Source organism: Culex quinquefasciatus, chromosome 1 (assembly GCF_015732765.1).
Source record: "Culex quinquefasciatus strain JHB chromosome 1, VPISU_Cqui_1.0_pri_paternal, whole genome shotgun sequence".
In the NCBI taxonomy this organism is placed as follows: domain Eukaryota; kingdom Metazoa; phylum Arthropoda; class Insecta; order Diptera; family Culicidae; genus Culex; species Culex quinquefasciatus.
In genome coordinates this window covers 52948338-52973834 of record NC_051861.1, presented here as the reverse complement: position 1 = coordinate 52973834, position 25497 = coordinate 52948338, and the positions used below count along the sequence as shown (strand labels likewise).

Sequence of the window (25497 nt, the reverse complement as noted above, 5' to 3'; positions counted from 1 at the left end):
ACGACCGAGGCATTCCTGGCCGCCCTCCAGCGCTTCGTCAGCCGACGCGGCGTGCCTCGCCGAATCCACTCGGATAACGGCACCAACTTCAAGGGGGCCAAGTCAGAACTCCACGAGCTGTACGTCCTCTTCAACGAACGCACGTTCAACGACCGGATCCAGACGTACTGCCAGCCCAAGGAAATCGCCTGGTCGTTCATCCCTCCCGGCGCGCCGAACTTCGGTGGCCTTTGGGAGGCCGCTGTAAAGAGCACGAAGTACCACCTGAAGAGGATCCTCAAGAACGCACAGCTTACCTTCGAGCAGTACGCGACCGTGCTAGCGGAGGTCGAGGCCGTGCTCAACTCAAGGCCGCTTTTCGCAACGTCAACCGACCCTGTGGATCCGGAAGTCCTGACGCCGGGACACTTCTTGATCGGCCGCCCTCTAACGGCCATTCCGGAACCGGCGTACGAGGGAACACCGATAAACCGGCTGTCCAAGTGGCAGCACCTGCAGCTCTTGCGAGAGCACTTCTGGAGAGCTTGGCGGCGGGACTACCTGACGACCCTCCAGCCAAGAGGAAAGAACCGGAAGGAGATGCCAAACGTCCGCCCTCAAATGGTGGTCCTGCTGGAGGAGAAGAACGCGCCGCCACTTGAGTGGAAAATGGGGATTGTGCAACAGACCTACCCTGGACCGGACGGTCTTGTGCGCACTGCGGACGTGAAGGTCGGTGGAACCGTCATCCGACGACCGACCTCGAAGCTGTCCGTCTTGCCGATCCTGGACAACGAACCGGAAAAAACTGCTGCGTCTTCGTCCCAGCCCGGGGGGGAGGATGTTGGCGGCTAGACTGGCTGCGTAAAAATGACAGCCCTGCTCGCTTGCCGCAACCAGCTTGCTGTGATCGAGCGCAACCCTGCGCAACGCTTTTCGACGTTGCCGCCACGCTGAACGAACAACGACACTAACGACGACACGAAGGACGACGACGAACGACGACGAGAGAAAAAAACCGCCATTTTGCGGTACCATTCCCTTTTCACCCTCGGTAGAGTTAACACGCGTTGAAGTTTTAAGTTATTAAAGTTAGTGGTTAAAGAAAGTCCGAGTGTTTTCTTCATCACACCCACGGCCATCGGATTCTAAAATACAGTCCACCCGTGAACATTTTCCGCCATTTTTCCGTGGGGCCAACGTGCCGGCCCGAACAAACATAATCCCCGCCAAAAACGAATGTTTTTAAATTTACCGAAACGCTCTTTCACTAACGCAAGTTGGTCACGATGGTGTTTGGGAAATGGCCGAAGCCGCCATTTTGGATGGGAAAAGGATTAGTAGGGATGGGAGGGTTACCTTGCTTGCCGATTCCGTGGATACCTAATCCGAGAACAGCCGAACTGGATACTGTTCAGAGGTTGCAGACTCGGCAACCCCGGCCTTGCCTTCTGGGAGCACAAGACCCGAATCTCCACTTCAGGAAACAGCACAGCGAAGCCGGATGAGCCGCCGTAAGCCGAGGATGATGCTCCGGAGTACCCACTGCGGTCGTGGGTCACTCTGACACGGGAAACAGGGTTCCGCAAATGTCCACTCAGGCGGTGGACCGAACAAAAACGTTGGAGATCATCCGTGCGGGGTTGTCCAGCTGGTGTGGACCGGGACTTACGGGGTCATAATCGGCGGGACGAGCGGCTTGTCGACGAGGACTCTTGAAGAACAGCGATGGCGGCTTCTTTATCTTGGAACAGCGAATCTGCGATGGCGTTCTCCGTGGAAGAATGGCGTTGGTGTTCCGGCGAAGACCATCCTGGTCACGGCACCAATGTTCGGCCAGGGGCCGACTTTGAATTCCCTACGTTGTGTTGTTGTTGTTGTAGTCCAGGCGCGTAGAATTTCTTAATTGAATAAAACAATCGATTTGCTGAGACTGCTGAGCCAACCGTCTCGGACGGTGGTCAGCGCGCGAAGAGGCAGAGTACTTTTATTGAGCAGTTACAATAGAGCTTAAAACTACATTGTCTTGCGGGATGTAAACACATATGGGACGTACATAAATGACGTCTTGCACAAACAGTCCCATATGCAAAAACAGCAAGCTGAGAAAAACGCATTTGAAGTTTGTCCCACACATAAGGCTACGTGTTAAGTTTTCACGAAAAAAATGGATTTCCACCTGATTTCTAGAACAAAGTACTGGATGTTATAGGCTCTTTTGAAAGAGCACACGATTTTGAACCAAACTGCATCAATAACTCAAAAGTGATGAAAATGCATATGGGACATTTATGCGATCATGCTGGCTAGGGGGTTGTCAGCCTGTGTGGATCAATCGGACCGCGCACTGGACTCACAATCCAGAGGTCGCCGGTTCGAATCCCGGGGCGGACGCAAAAAAGTCTAAGTGTAAATATAGGTATTCGGTGCCCTCTCCCCGTGCCCATACCTTCACACTTAGGAGACCCGGGAGGCGGAGTCTTGCCGCAAAAAGAACGATACACGCCTGTGGATCCGTTGACGAAACCGAGAGGTTTAAGAGGGCCACATTATAAGGTGTTACGTCGATTCCGTTCCGTTATGGGACCTCAAGACGGATCGAATGACGCCAAAACGGACAAAATCGGTTCAGCCAATGTCGAGATAATCGAGTGACAATTTTTTGATCAACATCCCACCACACACACAGACATTTGCTCAGAATTTGATTCTGAGTCGATTGGTATATATGAAGGTGGGTCTAGGACAGGCGTACCCAACCTCCGGCCCGTGAAGCCATTTTGTCCGGCCCGCGACGAACACTGAAAATGGTTGAATAACTGGCCCTTAAGAACCTTGATGAAAATTATTATTTTTATTTAATGCATAAAATTGGTACAATATTGTTGATTTTGCTTAAAATAAATTTTTCATGATTTCAAAAATATTTAAAAAGTATCTTAATTTTTTTCCAATTATTTAAGAATTGTCTAAAAATCATTACATTGCAAATTCAAAGTTATTTTATTTAAAGTTCAAGAATTCGTGTATATTTGTAACTCATAAGTTTAAAGTCTGTTTATTACTATTTCAAAACATTTATAATTTCATTTTAAATCATAATGAACAAAATAAACTTCTAACATTCTATGAATAATTTATCTATTGAAGTAGATTTTTTCATTGAATATTTCAGAAATACGTACTATTTCGTCCTTAATTTTTGGATACATTAATATCAACTAGTATTCAGTGTAACGTAAACGTAAACTTCAAAAAATCTCTTATTATTAAGGCTACCAACTGTACGGATTTTTTCCTTATCATACGGATTTTCGAACCTCTTCGCGGATTTTTAACAGGCCGGATTTTTTGTAGGGAATTTTACGCATAATACGGATTTGTACGGAATTTCAACAACTTTTTAATCATTGAATTGTTTTTTTGATTTGGTCGAAGCTTTTGTTAACTAGAAATTTGTATTTTTCTGTGAGTTAAATTAAAAAAGGGAGAGTTTTCTGGGGTTTCCTCAATTCAAACTTGATTATCAATAATTCTAAAGTTTTTGAACTATTGTCTTTCATATGTTGATAAGACCTTTAAACAAAACTCTAGAATTGTTCTTTTAGAAATTCCTTACTAAATATATTTATCCATTTCCAAAGGCTTTCTAAAACTTGTGAAAACATTTGAACATTTGGATTAACAAATCTAGAGTTTTTTTAAAGGTCCTACAAACTGTTGTGTTTTACATGTTTTAAGACCTTTTCAATAAAAAAAACTCTGGAAAATCGTGAAAACACTAAGAACGATACGCAAACTTGACATTTCGTAAACTTTTAAACGTTTAACAAAAAAATTGAAGAACATAATGATTTAATTCAAATCACGGTTTATTATATGATTACTTTTAAACGTACACGTCATAAGCACTCTGATAGCATTTTGTTGTAAAAACGACACAGTTTTATATTTTTAATTCTATAATATATTAAATTTAATGTATCTAAATAATTCATTGACAGTTTGTTTACACCATGGTGTCATATAGGCAAAGTGTACGGATTTTTGCTCAGCAAGAGTTGGTAGCCTTACTTATTATCAATCACATTTAAGTGACATTATTAAATGAAATAATCTAAATTGAAACATAATTTTTAAAGATTTTGGATTTCTTTTAATCTTTAAAAATATTATTTCAGGAAGATAATATTTTTCTGAATGTACTTAAAACATGTTTGTTGCGTCATCAGATTTTTTTAATTTCAATGTTTTGAGTAATATAGAACTGAAATTTTTCATTGACCAAAGTAAGAAAATAAAAAATAAAACATAAAAAATTTAATCATTTAAAAATATTGAACAGAATTTTATGAATCGAGTAAAAAAATAAGAATAGGTTTTTTAAATGATTTTGACCATCCACGTTCTTAAGTGTTCTTTGCCACTTTTTATGTTGAAAATAAAAATTGAAAAAGTTTAAAAATGTAGCAGATGATGCCTTTACATTTCTTTCAGCTTTTTAGCCGATAACATGTTTTTTTTTTATATTTTCGCCTCGAAAAATTATAATTAAAAAATGGTCCGGCCCGCCACCGCTTCCGGTAAATCAAACATGGCCCGCAGGGCCAAAAGGTTGGGCACCCCTGGTCTAGGAGGTCTTATTGAGAAGTTCATTTTTCGAGTAATTTTATAGCCTTTCCTCAGTACTGTGAGGAAGGCAAAAACGGGAAACTTTTTCTATGAATGTCTTAGTCAAGACCTGGAATGAGATGATTATCAAAAAATCCGACAGATTTTTTTACGTTTTTTATGGGTTTTAAAAAGCATTTCCTTAGCTTGTTAACTTTCCCCTACAGCAATTCCCCACGAAAACAGCATGAAAAAAACAAAAGTGCTCGGATCGGGCTCGAAATTTTTCTAGGGGTTTCTTGGCTGAAATAATTAAACCATTTTTTTTTTTGCTTGATCGTAAGGGTGACCTAGGCCGTGTTAGAGTGGTACGAAAAATTGCAATTTGGTTTTTGCGAAAATCGGTGAAAATTGCATTTTTTGGACCACCCTAACACGGCCTAGGTCATCCTAATGGCCAAACAAAAAAAAATACGGGTTTTTTACTTCGATTTTTTTTCACAAAGTGGTTTACCTAAGATTCTTTGAATATCATCAGATTATATAACTTCGAGAATTGAAGCAGTGTCTTTTATGCATGAATCATGACAATAATGGAAGTTTTTACCTTTAATCTGATCATTGAATACACAAATGAGTTATATTAATCTAAATCTCTTTATCTCAACTATCCAGGACGTGATTCGCCTAGAAACCCAGTACTGGACCCTAGTGGAAATCCCCAAGCAAGAGAAGCTCGAAACAGTCCCTGCCTTTGTGTTGCGCGCGTGTAGCATCATGGAAAAGTCGCAAAAGTCAGGCGAAGGTGTCAAAACGTCAGCCAAGCTGGCGGAGGAAGCCGCAGAAAAGCGGGAACGGATGGAGCGGCTGGAAAGTAAGTTAAGCTGGCCGGATCGATCAATTCCAGTACAATTGAACCGTTTCATAATCCGTCCTCATTTTGCTCAACCATTCCAGTAATGACGACCGCGCAAGTCGAGCAGGAAAATACGCAAATGATCAATGATTTGTACCGTTTACTGAAAAAATACACCGGTTTGAGAAACCTAATCCGTGAATTGAAGGTACACCCTCAGCCAGAAGGAATTACCTCGAAACAGTCAAGCCAATCTAAAAATGTTCTTTTCCCTTTTAGTCTGAGTATGGCAATTCTAAAATCTACCCAATCTTTCCGCGGTACACGATGCTGAAGGATATGATAAAGGACATCATGCACGACCCAGACTACATGGAGGTTTGCCACGAGGTAAAAAAAACTAATCTTGAATATAAAAAAAACCATTCATGTAAATTCCCATCCTGAGCCCCTTAATCCCGGTCACGACTGCTCTAACATTAGATTCTTGTTTTTTTTTTTGCGATTTCCCTATGCCCTCGAAAGATTCACCGTGTACCGCCTTTCGGAAATCGCTTAAACTGGCAAAGTCTTTTCACTTGCGTGTATCAGCAAGAACAGCTACTTTAAAATCATACCACAGATTTTCCATTCATTGGACGAAATAAAATGGTGTTTGTAGATTACAACCTGTGAATATTCCTTCAGTGAATTTGCTTTTTTGCAACAAGAATTTTGCATGTTAGTGTTATTTTGATATTCTTGAAAATTGTGATTGCATTTTAAAATAATAGCAAAGATTTTAAATAAATTTGGCAAAAACAAACTAAAAATTGATTAAGCATGCTCAAGCGGTTCAAAGCCAAATAATCAAAGATCTTCAATCAATATTATTGCTTAAGGTCCATCATACAGGATTCTGGTGTGATTTTATGGCATTTTACATTCTATTACTGGTAAACCAAAGGGTCATTTCGGACGTTGTTATTCACCCAAGAGATACCAAAATTTAGTATTTCCGTCTTATGTTTCTCTTATTTGTGCAAGCTTCCCCATGTATTGTGAATGCACATTTTTGTTTCAAAATTCTCTTTATTTTAGCTGGGAAAATTAAACGTAACACAAATAATTAAACATAACTCATCGTTATCTTGCAGCGCACATGAAGACGAATAGATTCAAGCTGTCCGTTTCGCTCAAGAATGTCGTTCAAGCGATGGTACACAGTAGGCTGTGAAATACTACTACTCATTCAGTTGTCTCCATTGGTATAACACAGCAGCCATGCCGAAACTGGAAATTTTGTCTGCCGCGTATTATGTATTTGGTCGGTGAGAAGGCGCATTAGCTAAAGTCACCATACTTTTAAGTTACAATAGTTTTCCAGCGATAAACTCAACACAAAACTATCAAAACAGGCTTGAATCATTTTTAAATGCTAAATGCGATGACTAATCACAAAACATCCCACCCCATCAAATACTATCTTTATCTATACACTTTAAGCGTTTATCTATGGGTATTAACATACAAAAACAAAACAAATTGTATCATCGCGAAGACAAAATTTTGAAACATCCCACCTTTCGATGTGACACTTATAAGCATATAACAAAGTAATATTTACACATCAAAACAAGTCAAGGAAAAGTTTAATTTCTTTCTGATCTATCTATTTTGTAAACTTCAGAAAATACACACACACACACAAATCAAGTAACATTACAGACTAGAACATATTACAGTCATAATACCTATCTGAATAACACGAAGAAATGACCAATATTAGCTACGACTAGACAACAACAAAAAATGGAACAAACTAATTTAAAAGGTTCGTAATGGTAAATGTAGTAACGTCGACGCATCTACTCGAGGAACGCTTTTCGTGTAACAAGGTAGCAAGGTGACTCTAAATGGACTTAAAAATGTAGTTTTTATTTATTTGTTGAATTTAGTTTTATCAAAATCTCTCAAACATCATACACAATTTCAAGTAAGTTGACTCAAAATACTCTTCATTTGTTATTTAAAAAGTGACAGACAGTTACACGAGAAAAAAATGAAACAACAAAGTAGTTAGTGAAAAATAATCTAATTGAAATAAATCGCAACAAATTTACACACACCTTAAAATGTAGAAAACAGATGTCTTTTCAAGTTCAGGAGAAACTCTTTGTTCGAGATATTTCAAAGTCCGTTTAAATTACCATTTCGCACGAAAAATTTAGTTGGGTTCAACGTTATTGAATTTTGCATAGTTCGATGTAGAGAACGGCTGTTACGAGTGAGCCATATTTCGTTCACAACAAAACACAATACTTTGTTCTACAGTTGTCAGTTGTATTACTAAAAAAAACAAGTAAGCTTTTTGGCTATCGGAATGAAAAAAAAAACTGTAGCAAATGTAGGTATTTGAAGCGGCAAGAAATAAATTGTATCTTAGAATAGAACAAAACAACATATTCACAAAAGATACTTGAAGAAGCGGTATCTTAAAATTGAAATCGAGATCAAATAAAAAAGACAAAAAGTTACATCAGTTACTGTTACACGTTATTTCAAAAGATTATAGGTTCGCTAGTAGAACATAAGCAATTTTCTGATTGTCTGAATTAAATTCCAGAGTAGCCCGCGATAGAAGTCGATTCTTGAGTCAGCACTGCAACGGTATAGTTTAACCAGCTCAGCAAAACGGTAAAACATGTTTCGAATTTTGGTTTCGAATTTAAAGTTTTGAACTAAGGTAATTCATCTTGGAATTCCAACCAATCTTTTTTAATACAACACAATATTTCATAGAGAATTAGTTCAATATCTTGCACGGAAGCTACTTTCTACGAAAATAAGCACATTCAAGAGTATTTTTCAAATACATTGTTCAACGAAACCTACACAATTAGTCAAACGATGAATCGATAGTTGTTCACTTCATTTGATAAACATTGCATTGACAAAATCCGAAACATGAGCTACCATAAGTATACCTTTAATGAATTCTCGAATCTAGATGTAATGCTGTTGAAATTAATGTTAACAGATTATCTTATTTGGTCATTACCGCAGTATAGAAGACCTCAACACGATGTTGACAACATCCAAACAACAAATATAACATGCGATGTCTAGTGATGCAATACAAAAGAATGCAGCATATATAAGTCGTGAAATTTAGCTGACATACATTGACTAGCAATGAAAATTATTGGTTCAACTTAGAAACACGGCATAGTATTCCAATGATCAAGCAAAAACGGTTTAGGCTTAGGTTGCAATCAATAATAACAATATCCCGCATTTAATTTAGAACTCATAGAAGTAAAAAAAGTGCACATGCCATTAATTCCTAATCATAAAGATTTAAAAAATGTTGTTTTTCTAGACAACCCTAAAGGTTTTGATCATTCCAATAGATGATTGCTCAGCGTACATACTCGATAAGAAAAAGGGCACAATATTTTGCACACAGAAGAACAGGCAATACTAATTTGCGTTCCAAGACAAGACATGTGAAAGCATGTAATTTAAGATCCCTAAAGCTCCTGTGTATGGATTTTTTTTTAAATAAAGAATAAATCGGTTACGACCTCGAACATACAGAGCCCGAATTTAAGAGGGGTGTGTTACCACCCTAGTTACTCATACAAACTTCTATACAATATTGTTTGGTTCCTGTGAGAGCAAAAAAGATGACATTTTGTTGTCTATCAATCTTAGCTTAACTTCACTTATCAAGTGAACGGTGTACAGAAAATTATGCTCTTTTTCAATTGTAGTAGTTTTTCATAGTTTAGCAGAGATCTAGAGATTTAGATTTAGTATAAAAATGTATGAGTATGAAACTGGACCCAATCAGTATATTTTGTAAAGCGCTCATTCAGCCTTCTATGAAATAAATAATTTAGCTAACTTCTACATAACATACTTTACCATTATAATTTAAAAAATAATGCCAATATTTTATTAATTGTTTCTTGATGATATTATGCCAAAGTCATAGCTTTATATTGTTATCTAAGCTCTAATGCTTTGAACAGCTATCAGACGCAAAACATATCATTATAGTTCTGTATTAATTATTAAATAATTCAAACTTATGTTGCTTAAATGACAAAACAATCAAAAACAAAAAAGTGCATGATTATGAATTAGAAATGGCATACATTTATACTTATCCTCCCAGTCGAACGCAAGAAATTTGTTATACAATAATGTGTGTGCTGGCCGCATACGGTTTCATTGCTCTGACGGAAGTAATACTAAACCAAATGTAAGCATTTCTAAGAAAACCATTTAGCAATGCTAAAAAAGCTTTATAATAGTCTTTGTGAACTTAAACTCTATGTCTATGGACAGCAAGCTGCGCTTATGCTATCGACTGCAATCTAGTTTTATTTGCAAACTCTCATATGACAATAGTAAATATTGTACATCCTATAAGTGATGCTGAACGATTCTGAAAGATATTCATGTAAAAGCTAATATTCGGCGACTTACTTCATGATTTGAAAAAGTTTGTTGAATAATATAAAAGCAAAATCTGATTTTTAAATATAACAAACACAAAAGGGTACCCCTATATAAGATCCGGCTTTATTTTTTTTCAGTCACAATTATGCAAAAAGTCTAATGTCAACAGATACGAGTTATTTATTTGTATTATCATTTAATTTATTTAATTTGTGCAGAATATTTTACTTTCGTAAAGTTGATTCTGCTTTGGAGGCGCTGTACTGTAACACACGCTGCAACTAAAACACGTCCTTAACAAATGCTTATGTGTCTAGAATAACCAACAACAAATCCACGGAATATCCTTAAAATAAAATTTATCAATTAATCCCAAACAAAAAGTAAGAAAACACAGAAAGCTTTATCTTACCCACACATAACTACTAATAAACAACCAAATCAAAATATCCAACAACCTCAACACAAAACAATAAATGTGTTCTCTTCCAAAATGAGACAAAATTCCAAATGAAACCAAACATGCAAGCTATCACTTAGAGCATATTCCTATCCCTCCGCATTTGCAAAAAGAGAAACAGTGCAACAATAAAGAAAACCCAAACAATTTGTAACAGTACTCCAAAATATTCCACAGCCCCTCGACCTAAACCTATGAAAATTTGGAATCCAATGTTCCATAAAAACTGTTTTCACTGTTAATAAAAATCACGAACACACTGCAGCACAGTCTAAAAACTAACGTCAGCATCCATGTCAACCTTGCCCAAAACCTATCATTTCAAATAGAAAAAAAACAAGAAAAATGGGGTGATAAATTGCAAGAATCACATCTATAAGGCAATGGAAATAAAAGTCCTAGAGGAAAACTGGATATCGAATGAAAATAAAGCAAAACCGCAAGCAAACTGACATTTTGAATTCTACAGCTTACAAAAAAACTGAGATCATACTCAAACTTCAATAAAAAAGGAAAATGTTCAGAAGGAAAACAAAGCCAATAAAGTTAAGCATAATGAAACATTGTGTAAGTGTATGCTAAACGTATTTTTGATTATTATTTATATGAAAGTGGAAATATAAGTTATTTACAAATTGTGACAAACGACTTTTAATATTCTCTTGTAAGAATCCCATTTGAAATTCCAAATGTACTTAAGGAACGCTAGACTGAGTTTGAACAAACTTGTTTTGTTTAACAAAAAAAAACATTTTTTAGAATGAAAACTCATGTCCATAATGTTATATCAGGGTATTCTTTATGTAAACTAATGTCAAAACCCAAAACAATGACTTTTATATCCCGCCGTTTGACTCGTGGGTTGGGGTCATCCCGCCAAACAAATCCTAGTAAACTAGGGGTTGCGATGGGAAAAATGTCAAACATTTTCAGTTTGTTGTTTTGGACGGCTTATTATTTTTCAGATTAAGGAACTGGAAATACTAACGGATCGATTGCGGCATTTCTACCGTAAATTTTGCTGAAGTGTATAGCGGTTTACGCACTTCGGAAGGAACCGGTCAAGAAAAAAATCAAATGGACAGCAGCGGCAGCGCAAGCAAGTCAGAGAGGGTGAAGAAAAGCCCCAAGAAATCGCTCCCTCTCCTTTGTTCTGTCGTTCGTAAAGCTGTTTCTTGACCCCTTTCCTTGCGATCTGCATACTAGCCTTATAGCGATAAGTCCAACACTGCCCATCGGAAGATCATCTACGTTTCTGACCACAATGGAACTCGTGGAACTGCACAGGGAAACGTTATCCTGTCAGCTAGGGCATCAAAACCACTCAGCTGGAACGCAGCCTTCGAATCAGGAGTGTGTCCTAAAACATACGTGTTTGGCCTAAGTTGGACTCCCGTCCACCGTTGGCCAATATTTACAAAACACTAAAACCTTCGAATCGGCTTAATAAACTGCCCGTGATCACGCAAAAGGTAACGAAAGGATGGCAGTTATGGTTTTGCTGCCGTCGATGAGTTAATTCAAGCCAAATTGAAGAAATTTTCACTCAAGTAAAGAAAATTATTGGAATTATGCGATTCTTAAAGATTATTTATGAATATTTTTTTTTATAATTACTAAAAAATCATCAACAACGAAAAAAGATGTTTCTTTTTAGGTAATGGATTTTATTTGTATTGCCATGATTTTTGTTAATCTAAAAGAGTTTTTCTTGTGTCTTGATGGAAGTGATGGCGTGGGTCTTCTTGGGACGTAGATTAAATTCTCAGAAAAATCGGGGCAGGACAACCAGCTTCATGTTTTCCATGGCTAAAATGTACATAAGCTTGTCACCAGCGCCACCCTTGGGCATCGTGAATAACGTTGAACACTTTCTTGATCGGTAGCACCCCTTCCGCTGGTCGCGTGTCTTCGGACTGCCAGCCGTTTCCCGAACTGAGCAGTTCCTTCGTGTACTGTATTCAGGACAGTAAATGATCCGTCGATAAGCCAATGCCACAATTTAACCGAGAGGGATTTCACAATTTATTCCGAAGGAAGTTTTCGCAAACTCTGTCCAAAACAACAAACTGGAAATGTTTGACATTTTTCCCATCGCAACCCCTAGTTTACTAGGATTTGTTTGGCGGGATGACCCCAACCTACAAGTCAAACGGCGGGATATAAAAGTCATTGTTTTGGTTTTTGACATTAGTTTACATAAAGAATTCTAGAAGTTGCGATGAGTATAACAGTTTGATATTGTGCTATAAATCTCTTTCAAAAAGATTTCAAAATAAAATCTATTATGGCTTGCTGTGAACTTATGAAACCAAAAGCTTAGGTCTGGCTGCGGTAACCCCTCTTTGCTTTAAGCTCGTTATTCCATAGCATGTTATAATGCTATAAAACCGTAAGCTTCAGATAAACAAGGTTACGAGTTCTGTTCAGTTTTCTCAGTTGATTAAGTTCTTAGCAATTTCATACTTGTGTTTTTTGTAAAATTACCAATGTCGAAATGTAAATAAAGAGTCTATCCTACTCGACCACTCTGCGATTTCCTCGAAACTTTGTTCTATATGATATTTTTGGTCCTTGATCTCGAATCCGAGATCCATTTTTCGATAACTCATGACGGTTGGGGAGTACGACCTTTTCAATTTTCCTGGATTTTTTCTAAGACATATTTTTCGATGACCGTGAAGACTCATTTAGTTTCAAAGAAACATTTATATGAAACAAGTCTTACCCGACCAAATTCGTTGTGCCATTTTTTCGTTTGTTGACGTTTTTTGATTTTTCGCTTATTCAGCCTCCTGTGATCAAAATATGATTTTAAGTAACTTTCTCCATACAATTTGCCGATGCTCCGTAATCGGTTCCAGAGTAGCCAAAGTGTCAATTAGTTATCGTAAGAACCTTCCTTGGGCTTATACGAACCCAACGCAACAAAAAGCACCTCGATCCAACGCTCCGTATTGAACTGATTCGCGTTCGAACAAAACCGTCGACATTTTATATATATATATATATATATATATATATATATATATATATATATATATATATATATATATACAGCAATTCCCACGAAAACAGCATGAAAAAAACAAAAGTGCTCGGATCGGGCTCAAAATTTTTATGGGAGTTCCCTGGCCGAAATAATTAGACCCGTATTTTTTTGTTTGGCCATTAGGGTGACCTACGCCGTGTTAGGGTGGTCTGAAAAATTGCCACTTTCGTCGATTTTCGCAAAAACCACTTTTTTCGAAAAATCATAACTCCTCGCCATTTTAACCGATTTCAATTGTCTTATACGCAAATGAAAGGTGATAAGTTGGCCTTTCAAAGAAAAATAATAAAAAGTTTCAAAAATCTAGCCTAACATATGAAAAGGGCGTATGAAACTTTAAAATGACGTTTTGACTGTGTCTGGACCAAAGAGCTCATGTCTGGAAATATTTTTATCGGATTCTCCGGACATTTTTACATAGCATACTAAAAAATGGGAGGAGTTCATTAACAGGATTCCGAGATATGATTTTTTGAAAATAAAATCCGTGTCTTTTTGACGCGCCGCGCGCAAAAACCGGAGAATGACGAAATCGGCAAAAAATCAACTTTTTTCACAAAAACTGCGATAACTTAAAAATTTCAGCGATGACCTATACATGTCTGGGTACCAAAAGTTGCGTCTTTTAATTACGTTTAATTTAATATATATAGATTGCACGCCCAATGACATACGCAAAATTACGAAAAAAACGTCTTCCTCGCATTTAAAGGGTAATGCTATCCAAAATAAACACAAAAGGGCGGACTTCAACTTGACTCATTATTCATACCATCAGATTGACTAGTTGGGTCTTCATATTTCAGGGCACTTATGTGCTTACAACTTTTGATAGGGTTGCCAGAATTTCAATATTTTGCACCGCGTCCAAAATATTGAAAGGTCTTTTGATTACATATCCAACGACAGATCGTATGATAGTTCCGGTCAACGTTTTCATCAAAATATCTGAGATCCGGCCTCCAAAAAGTGCATAAATGACACTTAAGTGATAATAACTTTTGATAGGGTTGTCCGATTTTAATGTTTTGGACGCGTTAGAGGGATCTTTTAAATACCTTTCTGAAAATGTATTACATGGCGGATTTTCTTACAAAACCACCCTTTCTACAATCTTCCGAACTTCAGTTATAATCGTTTTTTTAGCATAACTTTTGAAGTACTTGACTGCATATTTCGATAGGTATACATGAAGGTGGGTCTAGGAGGTCTAATTGAGAAGTTCATTTTTCGAGTGATTTTATAGCCTTTTCTCAGTAAGGTGAAGAAGGCAAAAACTGTTTGTCATCAAAAAAGAAAAAAAATGAATAATTAAAAGGTTTTTTCATTCAAAACAATTTTTAAAATCTCAAATCTGACCAAGTTGTCGGGGGTGCATTGGAGTATCTAATGGGATCGATCTGTTATGTTTTTCACAATCATCAACGAGAGAGATGAAGATGTAAAAACTCAAAATAATACAACGTGGTTTGTGAATGGTCCCTAGTGCAGTCATCCTCTGTTAATAGAAATACTGATTGTAAAATAATACGAGCATTCATTCATCCCAACCATATGATTGGACCTATGAGTTGTAATCAACCACCTGTTGCTACTGGTAATAATAATCAAACGGCCATAAACGTATTGTCAGAGAAATGGGCGGTTATTTACACACACCCTTTTTTCTCTCCGCTGTTCCACTTCACTCTCTCAAATAGTCGCATAGAAAACATAAATGAGAACATAAACATTCTCTGCCGTAAATGGTATTCCGAGGGGTAGTTTTTTCGGGGTGTGTGCCTTTGGGCTCTTAAGCCGGCAGAATGCAATAATATATGAGCGGCTGCAGTGGTCGAGCGGTTTTTTTTTTATTTCTTTCTTTCGACCTTCCCCCAAAGGTGTATTGGTGTGAAGCCCTCGGTGACACACAAGTGGACCTTACCAGCTGCACGACACTTTTACCTGTCGAGCGAGAGCGGAAAGCGGAACCACACAACACCGCGTACGGGCCGACACTCTCGCACTGATGCATTAACTCAGCCCAAATTCACGTAGTCTGTGGCAGATGCTTCATTATCGTCCCAGAAAAGGGTTTATCTAGCGTCTGTTGGGTTAATACTGTGCAGCAGTTTTAACAACTGATGGTTAATTTCTAGAAATAATGCTCGTAAAAGGGAAAGAATTTCTGGAACATCATCACTGTGTTCCAAGAACAGCATTCTAATTAATCAAGCAATCCATGCTCGTGAAAAGTTTTCCTCTGGGAGCAACATACTTCCAATGATGTATGCTCGTACGATCACTGATTCAATGACTCTCGCTCCCCGGATTCCGGTCTCTAGTAGAGACTCTCTACGACGATACCAGTGTTGCTAGTTCAGACTATATTATTCTTGAATATGCTACTTACGGAATTTATTAAAAAAAAGCTTATAAAATATGGGTTTGTCTAAATTTACACACACATTACCATGCGTTTCGTTTTAATTTTTTTTAAGAAACCTATGCTGCCCACCATTGATAGAACGGCTAATATCCACTTTTGACAAAATCAAGATATTAGCACCAGGTTGTAGAGGATGTTCCAATGCATCTTCTGAAAGCTTAATTTCACTAAAATAGTATTTAGTTTTGGCTGCCGATGCGAAAAACCAAACGGCTAATATCCCAAAAACGAAAAAAAAAACGAAACTATTGGCACTACGCCCCCCGGGGCATGGCCTTCCTCTAACGTGGGATTTCTGCTCCAGCACCTCTGACGAGACAGGAGAAACCGGGACCGACGTTTTACTTCACCATCCGATAGAAGCTCAGTGGATAAGGCGGGAATCGAACCCGCGTCTCATAGCATCATCGGGATCGGCAGCCGAAGCCGCTACCCCTGCTAATATCCCATTCCCTTTGAATTTGCCGTAATAATAAATAATAATAGCCGGATTTCCAATTATGAGTGAGTATCGTGCAAGCATTGGTGATGGGAAGATAGATTTTTGTGGTGTTCTCTTTGTGCTATGTTCGTGTTCATGTTCAAGTCATGCATGGAGTGGGGGGTCATTGTGGTAATTGATATTATTGCGCGTCAGTATCGTGCAAGCATTGGTGATGGGAAGGTGGATTTTTGTGGTGTTCTCTTTGTGCTATGTTCGTGTTCATGTTCGAGTCATGCATGCAGTGGGGGGTCATTGTGGTAATTAATATTATTGCGCATCAGTATCGTGTGGACAGCAGGGCCAGGAAGATGGTTTTATTGTTGTGTTCGTTTTCTAATGTATTTGTATTAAAATCTAGCATGGCTTTTTGTGGTGATGGTATGGTTTTGGTGGTGGTGGTGGTGGTGGTGGTGGTGGTGGTGGTGGTGTTAAAAAAAACAAACGTTCAATGTACTAACATTGATTCCAAAACCTCCCTACAAACATCTATACCACTAGGTGACGTAGAGATCTCTGCGCATTCTAGATAGATGTTTACTAACATACCTTCCAATCCCCGAGGTTAGCAAGGTACCGGCCAGGAGCCCCTTATCTTACTGGATAGTATTACACGCTCATCTAAAGAGGAAAACATGGTATCTCCCGTGTTGGAATATTGTAACCGGATGAGAGTCTAGTGCTATCATACGTTTAATTACAGTTAAACATCAAGATAAGCGTTGTGCAGCCATCCGGAATTGTGCGACCTTTATTGCTAATGCTAATGCTAATGCTAATAAATAGCCGGATTTCCAATTATGAGTGAGAGTTGTACCAGTTTAAGTTTAGCATCGAAACAACTGCCGCTCCAATCTAGTCTGTCCCATATGTATTTTTGTCAAAAATTAGATAAACTTCACAAAAGTCTTGTTTTTACATATTATTTTAGCCTATCGAATAAACAAGGCATGGTTGTTCTAAAAATTCCAAAATAAATATGACTTTCGTGCTGTCCCATATGCAAAATAAAGGCAAATCAGTTCCTGTGAGGTATTAGATTACCATAATAAGATAGACCCTTTTGGAATGTCTGTCGCTAGAACGGTCGGGGCTGAACCAAGGCTGAACCCACTGTGCGCAACGCTAGGTCTAGCTGTCATCGGAGTAAACAACCAAGTAGCGTGCAGTCCAGTTCCGCAGTCGCAGTGTGCAGGTGCATCTCCCGTGTTGGGGATTCTCCCTGGTGGCCAGCGGGCCTCACATTTGGCGATCCTGCCGGTTAATTACGGGGACCTGAAGGGAAAATTTTGAACCTGCGAAAATGTTTGGACAATCCCCAACTTGAGGAGATTTTGTGCTTCAATTGAGGTTGGAAGTGTTTTGATGTGATTAATTGACTTTGGTAAGTTGCGGTGTGCTTGCTGGTGCCGGATGGAAGGCAGGCCGATTTTATTCCCTTTAATTTGTTTGGGCATTTGGAATGTCCCGGCGATCACGTGGGTTGAAATCGGTCTAATTTTGAAGACCTTCAAAAGATGTTTTACTGTCGTGTTTGGACAAATGTGGTTGAAAGAGGCACAGACATAAATGGAATTTTTGTTGCGAGCCGGAGTCGCAAAAGCGAATGAGAAGCTCACCAGGCATGAGACGGATTGTGATGGAATTTGGGACCGCCAGATGAAAGAGCTTGCATTGCCTAGTAACGCGCAGGCAGGGAACGAATTGGATCATTGGCCTGTAGCCAAGAGAGTTAACCTTTTCATGATAAGACGCCTGCAGGAGCGTAATATGTTGTTCTGCTCTGTTCCATGTAATGTCAGTGTCACTCGTTGAGTACTCCAGCGTCGTCGTCTACTTCGGTGCCGTCGGCGCGTACTCGTCAGTCGGGTGTGCACACGTGCAAACAGGGGAGAGAGTGTGGATCTGGTCAGTATAGATCGCGATACCGAGCGAGCGTGCGGCAGGTTCGCCTATGTCCGACTACAAACACGCTTCGCTGCCACCGGTTCGCGTGATCCACACAGTGCGACTGATCATTCCATTCAAACTCAAACAAACATTTATGAATTGTGAGGTGTGACGGCACGGCACCACTGGAAATTGTAACGAATTTACGAATTGCGAGGATGGAGGTGAGACGGCACCTTTGAGCCGTTTGGGAAGAAAGTCCCACTGGAAATTGTAACGCATTTACGAATTGCGAGGATGGAGGTGAGACGGCACCTTTGAGCCGTTTGGGAAGAAAGTCCCACTGGAAATTGTAACGCATTTACGAATTGCGAGGATGGAGGTGAGACGGCACCTTTGAGCCGTTTGGGAAGAAAGTCCCACTGAAAACTGTAACGCATTTACGAATTGCGAGGATGGAGGTGAGACGGCACCTTTGAGCCGTTTGGGAAGAAAGTCCCACTGGAAACTGTAACGCATTTACGAATTGCCAGGATGGAGGTGAGACGGCACCTTTGAGCCGTTTGGGAAGAAAGTCCCACTGGAAACTGTAACGCATTTACGAATTGCGAGGATGGAGGTGAGACGGTACGTTTGAGCCTTTTGGGAAGAAAATCCCACTGGAAATTGGAACGCATTTACGAATTGCGAGGTTGGAGGTGAGACGGCTCCTTTGAGCCATTTGGGAAGAAAGCTCACAGGAAATTTGATCGCACGTATTGGGATGTTGGACGGCACCTGTGCACCTGGTTGACCAGTATGATCACATTTACGAGTTCTGGGGAAGGAATTTGATTTAGAAAATGATTACATTTTCGAGCGACGATAAGGGAATTTGTAGCAGCCAACACGACAACAGGTCCTGAATCTGACGTGGAGAAAATTATCTCGTGGAAATTGAGGCGATGCTTACAATTGAAAAGCCGAATAACGAAAACTGTTTTAATGATAGTTCGGAAACTGTTATAGAACAGGCGAGCGACGGTCTTCGTTTGGAAATGTTCGTGTGTGAATCGAACTGGGACGATCGCTAGGAAATGTTTGTTTACTAATAAGACTTGTTGTGGACCGGGACGGCCGCTTCATAATGTTCGTTTACAAATCGAACTGGGACGACTGCTAGGAAACATCAGACTACGAATCAGACTGGTTGCAAACCGGGAAACCGCTTGGAAATGTTCGTTTATGAATCGGTCTGGGAAAACCGCTAGGAAATGTCTGTTTACAAGTTGGAATGATTGTAGACGGGAAAATATCTGTTGACAAATTCAACTAATAAGTCGAACTGGGTCTGTCGCTAGAAAATGTCTACTTAAGAATCGGACCGACTGCAGACTGGGACGGCCGCTGGAAATTTGGCCAATTTTTTGGGAGCTCTCAAGGAACTTCGGTGAAGTTTATTTTTTATGTGTGAAGAAGCAAAAAGATTAGGAAATTTAAGAGTTTTGCTAAAGCCTAGATTAATAGAATTGTTGAAGGCTCGCGATGGATGGCATGAGAAATTGTGCTTTGGTTAAGGATTAAGATTAGCCCCACCTCATTAGAAGGAAGGACTATAACGGTCAATGAATGGGATAGATGGGAAGTGTGATTGAGTTTTTGATTTATAAAGATTGCTATTTGTCAAAATAGAAGAGTTCACTTATAAAATTACTAATTTAATGAGTATGTGATCATGTCGATTTTTGCTGCGGCTTTTCTACCGTTACCTGCAAGCGCTGGAGTTCTAAAAGCTCGTTAGAGTTAGAGCGATGTTTGAAGATACTTGATTTTTTTTCCCTTTATCATTCAATAATTTTGTAAATCTCCTATGTGGTAGTTTTAAGAGAGGAAAGAGTATGTGAGGTATTAGATTACCATAATAAGATAGACCCTTTTGGAATGTCTGTCGCTAGAACGGTCGGGGCTGAACCAAGGCTGAACCCACTGTGCGCAACGCTAGGTCTAGCTGTCATCGGAGTAAACAACCAAGTAGCGTGCAGTCCAGTTCCGCAGTCGCAGTGTGCAGGTGCATCTCCCGTGTTGGGGATTCTCCCTGGTGGCCAGCGGGCCTCACAGTTCCTCATATAGAAATGCCTCGCAAATCATTTGAGTGGATGCAGAATTGTATAAATTTAACAGAGTATGTCTTTATGAATACGTAAAGCTTGAAAATATCATTAACTGTTCATTTTCGAAGAAATATTTGAATATTGAAAACGAAATAATCCAAACCTTTTTGCTTTCTTTCTTTTTCAAGGGAAAACCACGAATAGAAAAAATAAAATGCATACCGTTATGGCTGATATCCACACCATACAATTAGTTCTATTTTGTCTTGAATGAATAGGCTTGATCCTGGTTCTGGAAAAGATTCCACCTCCGAAAAGCGGATTTTTTGTAATTAATTTCAAGGGGTTAAGCAGTTGAGATTTGCGTTCCTATGTCATTTGCCTCTGTATTATTTTTAAAAAAAATCTGGTGTCGTTGCTGGTATTTTTGTATGTTGGAATTCTATAAAAATCTGAAATAAACAAATTTGTATCATTTGGTTACCATTAATTACATGGAAAACTACCAAAACAAACCTGTAAATGACAGTTGAATAAGGTTGAACCTCTGGTGTAAATGCTCAAGCCTACCTTGATACCATGACTGACCTGACTTTATTTATGGACAAATAAAGTCAAGTCGGTCTCTTGTTGAAAATTCTACAAATTTAGCTTCAAATTGTTAGTTTTTTAAATCAAATTTATGATAGTGGTGTTTTTTAGACATATATCGAAATAACTGTATAAAAAATTAGATCGAAAATTTTGGTTTAGAATGAGAAAAATTGTGAAACTTTTTTTGGGCTTCTCACAGCATTATCTCAGCACTCACTTTTTACATATGGGACGGACTAGATTAGAGCGGCAGACAACTGAATTAGCAAAATTGCAAATTCATCAAAAAAGCAAAGCAATCCACTTTAACGCCCCCGGGTCTTTTGTAGTCTCTATTGCAAGTTTCTGCTCATTTCTAGGCGTCCGAAGGTTTTGTGTGGTGAGTCACCCAAAACCTCTTTTACGCAAATGGACCGACGTTTTACTTCCCCATCCGATAGAAGGCCAGGAGGATAAGGTGGGAATCGAACCCGCGCCCCACAGCAACTTAGGGAACGGCAGCCAAAGCCGCTAACCACCGCGCCACGAAGCCCTTCATCATTCAGTTTTATTCTAACTTTAAAATCATTCAATTCACTCCTCATTAAATATCAATTCTACGATTTGTGTTTCTCGAGTTACCGCTGTTTAAAACTGAAGGTTTTGCCAAAAGAGAGGGGTTAGTATGATTTGGATGCAAATCGAGATTCTTCTTGAGACTCAATCAGAAATAGTCGATTGCAAGTACTGATTCGTTTGAGGTGGCCTTTGATATGTATAAACAGAATTCGGCATTGGCAAACGAGATAATAAAGAGCAAGGTTCGGTAGTAAAATGGTACTGTGAATGTTACTTTACTCGTGGGTTCAATTTCCAAAAAGTTCAACCTTCAAAAAAAAGTGTCGTACCGAGACTCGAACCCAAGATCTTCGGTATATTTAACCGCGCCTTTGCCATATTGGCCACCATGATTCGGTGAATAAGTGGTGGTCATTTGTCCATATAAGCCAATTAATGGGATGTACTTTTTCAATGAACGAATGAACACGTTTTGTTGTTGTTGTAAGCGCGAGAGATTTATACTCTCGCCAAATAGTACTTTCCTCTTGTTCCTTTTCGGAAGAACTATCCGCTTGGTCTTTAACTTTGGGTGTAGTGAAAACAATCAACATCCAAGTTTGAGTGCTTTTCAATTCAACTGAGTACCATCATCATTCTCATGAGTGGCCTCCTCAACAGCATTCCAGTTAACGGGATTCAAATTAACAAATCGTCTCGTAATCGCTTTAATTCTCAATAACAACTGATTTAGTGGATAATTTTAACTTTGAATATAAATTTCAAGCATTTTTTGTTGCAGAGCTTAACTCTCTATAACCTTTTTAACTTTATTCCCTGTATGTTATGCATGAATAATTATCCAGTAATTTTTGTAATGTTCCAGATTATTCCTTTACAATTTTTTTAATTTGGATTATTATGGTAAACTAAAATGTAAATTATTCAAATTTGTCCAGTGATTTATAAGGATATATATATGACACATTCCGCCGTGACGTTGCAACGCTTTGACTTTTCTTTTTTCAGTATTTCGGCTGTAACTCAAAAATTACTTTGAAAAGGTACATATGTTATTACAGATTCGGAAAGAACATTAAATTTCCTATAAGAAACAATGTTGAAACATTATTTTAAGTGAATATTCTATTTTTGAGAGGGGGATATGTAGCGTGACGTTGCAACGCGTGACTTTTTCTCAATCCTGACCCAATTCATGTTTCGCCATTAACTCTGCTCTGTTAAACGGCAAATTTGGAGTTCTTCTTCCATTTTTAGTGTAAAATTGGCCAACAAATCGAATGCAATCATTAGTTTTTCGAAAAAATTAAACCTCGATTTTTGAAGACCGCTTACATTTCGTGACGTTGCAACGCTCTGTTTTTGAAAACAGGATTTTTCGTTGCGTTGCAACGTCACGAAATTATAGTTTCAAAATAAATCATAGTTTTTGTTAGGCTGAACAACTGTAGGTTAAGATTTGATTATAAGACATTAATAGACAGTACAAGGACATGTGAATTGATTGGCCTGCCCATGTTAGACCCCCCCCCCCCCTCCCACTATTCTGCTTTCACAGTTGCAGTACGATTTATGAAGTTTCCCAAAGGGTTTTCAAAATATTTTTGTTTTGTATTATTCCATTATCACGAAGGAAACCCCCCCCCCCTCCCCCCCCTCTCCCGTCCTCTATCCATGTAACGGGACGTCCATGCATTACGTAACGGCGTAATATCAAGGGGGATGGAGGAGGGTTCGAGGATTTATACAAAAAAAGTGTATCGGAAATGTATTTCCAAGGGGTGGAAGGGTTCTAAACATATAAATGTTTTGTTACGTAATGCAAGAACGCTCCCTTAATATTTTAATGGTTTTTGGGCAACTTACAAAACACGTGGAAGTTTTAGAAGGGAGGTGAGGAGCTTCAAGTTTTCAGGAGGGCTTATTTTGAATTTATAAATAAAGTGCCCATATCGTTTGTTCATGGCCCCTAAGGGGTGATCTGCAAACAACGTAACTTATATTGTTGACTTTTGTGCATTTTAAATTAAATTTGAGGAAATAATATAACTGTTTAACTGCGCAACATAACATTTTTAATTGTGAACAACAAAACGTTGCATACAACTTATTTAAGTAAGGTTTCGTCCAACAACAGAGTGACAAAATTAAAAAAAAAAAAACAATCGAATCACGTGATTTTTATTGTTTAATGAATTTCACTGTAATTTGACTTACATAAGGGTGTGGGATAAAAAAAATCATTGCGTTGTATTAGAATGAACCCTCACGTAAATCAGTTTATCAGAAAGGGGCCATCCAGTAACCACGTGATTACTTTTATGAAAGTTTTAGAATTTTTCCCCCTTGTGAACATCGGTCTATTTTGATTTGTTCAACAAGTTTCATAAATACTTTTTTTTCGAGTTGCTTCAAACTTAAATGACGGAATTTGTGAATGACCCAAGTACAATTCTTCTGTAAATATGCTCGGAAACATTATATAACAAATATATAATATTTAGTACCCTTTTATCTTCAACAACCAACTACGCATACACCTTTTTTGCCATGTGACTAATATGATTTAAAATTTCGTGACGTTGCAACGCAAACTTAAACCTGTTGTAACTTTGGATCTAGACAACCAATAAAGTCGCTCTAGATTGCATTTGAAAGCTCTTTCCAAGTACAAAGAGCATCCGAAATATCAAAATGATTGAATGTTTAGTTTTTTGTTGACATAAATAAATGTCCCTTTTTCGTGACGTTGCAACGCAATAAAATGGTAAACTTTCACTAGTTTGAAAAAATACTTAACTTAAGATAAACTGCAAATCCATGACATTTCCGTTTAGTACAACTAAAAACCTACAAAATGCAATCAAAAGAATATTTTTTGGATTTTTTTTCGCTGAAAACTAGGAGTTTTTAGAAAAATGTTTTAAAACGATGATTTTATCACAAATTGATGCATAACCTAACCAACTTGTACAAAATGATATTCAAATGATCAATTAATGAAAATCATGATTTTTGAAGCTTCAAGTAGTCTAGAATCGAGGAAAAATATCCAATTAGCTCATACACGCTTTTCAAAATTTCATCCTAAGGTGTACATTGCCGGAGAATGAGCCTAGAACTTTACAGAACTCGATTTTTAAAAAATCTTAATTTTTGCATTTTAAAACATTGTTTCAACTTTTTTTGTCACGCTTGGCTCCGTGGAATTTGTAGCTATTTTTTAACAAGCACAAAAAAAGGTGGAACGATGGAACAGATTTGATCCAATCGAGTTCAATCAAGTTTTAGGATCATCTAAACATCCTTACAATTCACTAAAAAAAATCTTCCTTATTGGTTGAGTTGTGCCCAAGAACCAGCGAGCTAAAGTTTACTTTTAAACTTTTTGGGGGGTTGGAAGTTGGAATGTTTTCCTGCATGAAAAATAACGAGTAGTTGACTTGATCTTATGTGTGTTCAACAGTGATGGATAAATCTTTATCAACATTTTTTTACGCTCTCTAAGAGAGAAATTCAAATGTTTGTAAACAAGACAATTAAATACATGCAACTATGTACAGCCAGTTTCTCGAAAAAATCATTTTAGAGGATTTTTTTATACATGAAAAAATGTCATTAATGTGTTTCTCTGTCTCTCACATTTTTTGGTGAGAGGAATTTACTAGTAAAAAATTAAACGTGTCCTCTGAAGCCTTTTTGTTTGTTTGTTCAATTTTCGTGACCACGGGTCAAGCAAATTCAACCAAAAGAATCAAATCATACCACCAAACAAAAAGTATTCACTCGTTGGCAACGCTGCCAAAAGTTTCTCTCAATTTCCATCAAAACGCGTTCGCTTTTCTCATTTCTCTCAGTTTTCCATACCCTATTCCTCTCTGCAGCATAATTCCCTCTCCGCTCTCCCAGTAGAGAGATCGAGTGAGAGAGGGAATATCGCAAGCAAACGTTATGCTTGCTTTACTGCTATGGGGTTGGGGTTGATGATGGTTGAAAACAAGTTTTGCGGCGGCCAAGCTGCTCTCAGCGCGCGTCGTCCGTTAGTTTAG

General features: G+C 38.3%; 1 protein-coding gene across 16 annotated transcripts in view; it reads left to right on the top strand.

The window, feature by feature from the left end:
• The window catches only part of LOC6046774, a 79451-nt gene extending 68455 nt beyond the window's left edge, over positions 1-10996 (top strand). For all 16 annotated transcript variants that reach the window (XM_038249033.1, XM_038249030.1, XM_038249032.1 and 13 more), the window contains 4 exons: positions 5266-5464; positions 5548-5654; positions 5726-5836; positions 6583-10996. In XM_038249033.1, coding sequence (XP_038104961.1) covers positions 5266-5464; positions 5548-5654; positions 5726-5836; positions 6583-6591 — 426 coding nt within the window. In that variant the 3' untranslated portion in view covers positions 6592-10996. The remainder of the gene's footprint in view (positions 1-5265; positions 5465-5547; positions 5655-5725; positions 5837-6582) is intronic.
• Positions 10997-25497: the final 14501 nt, after the last annotated feature.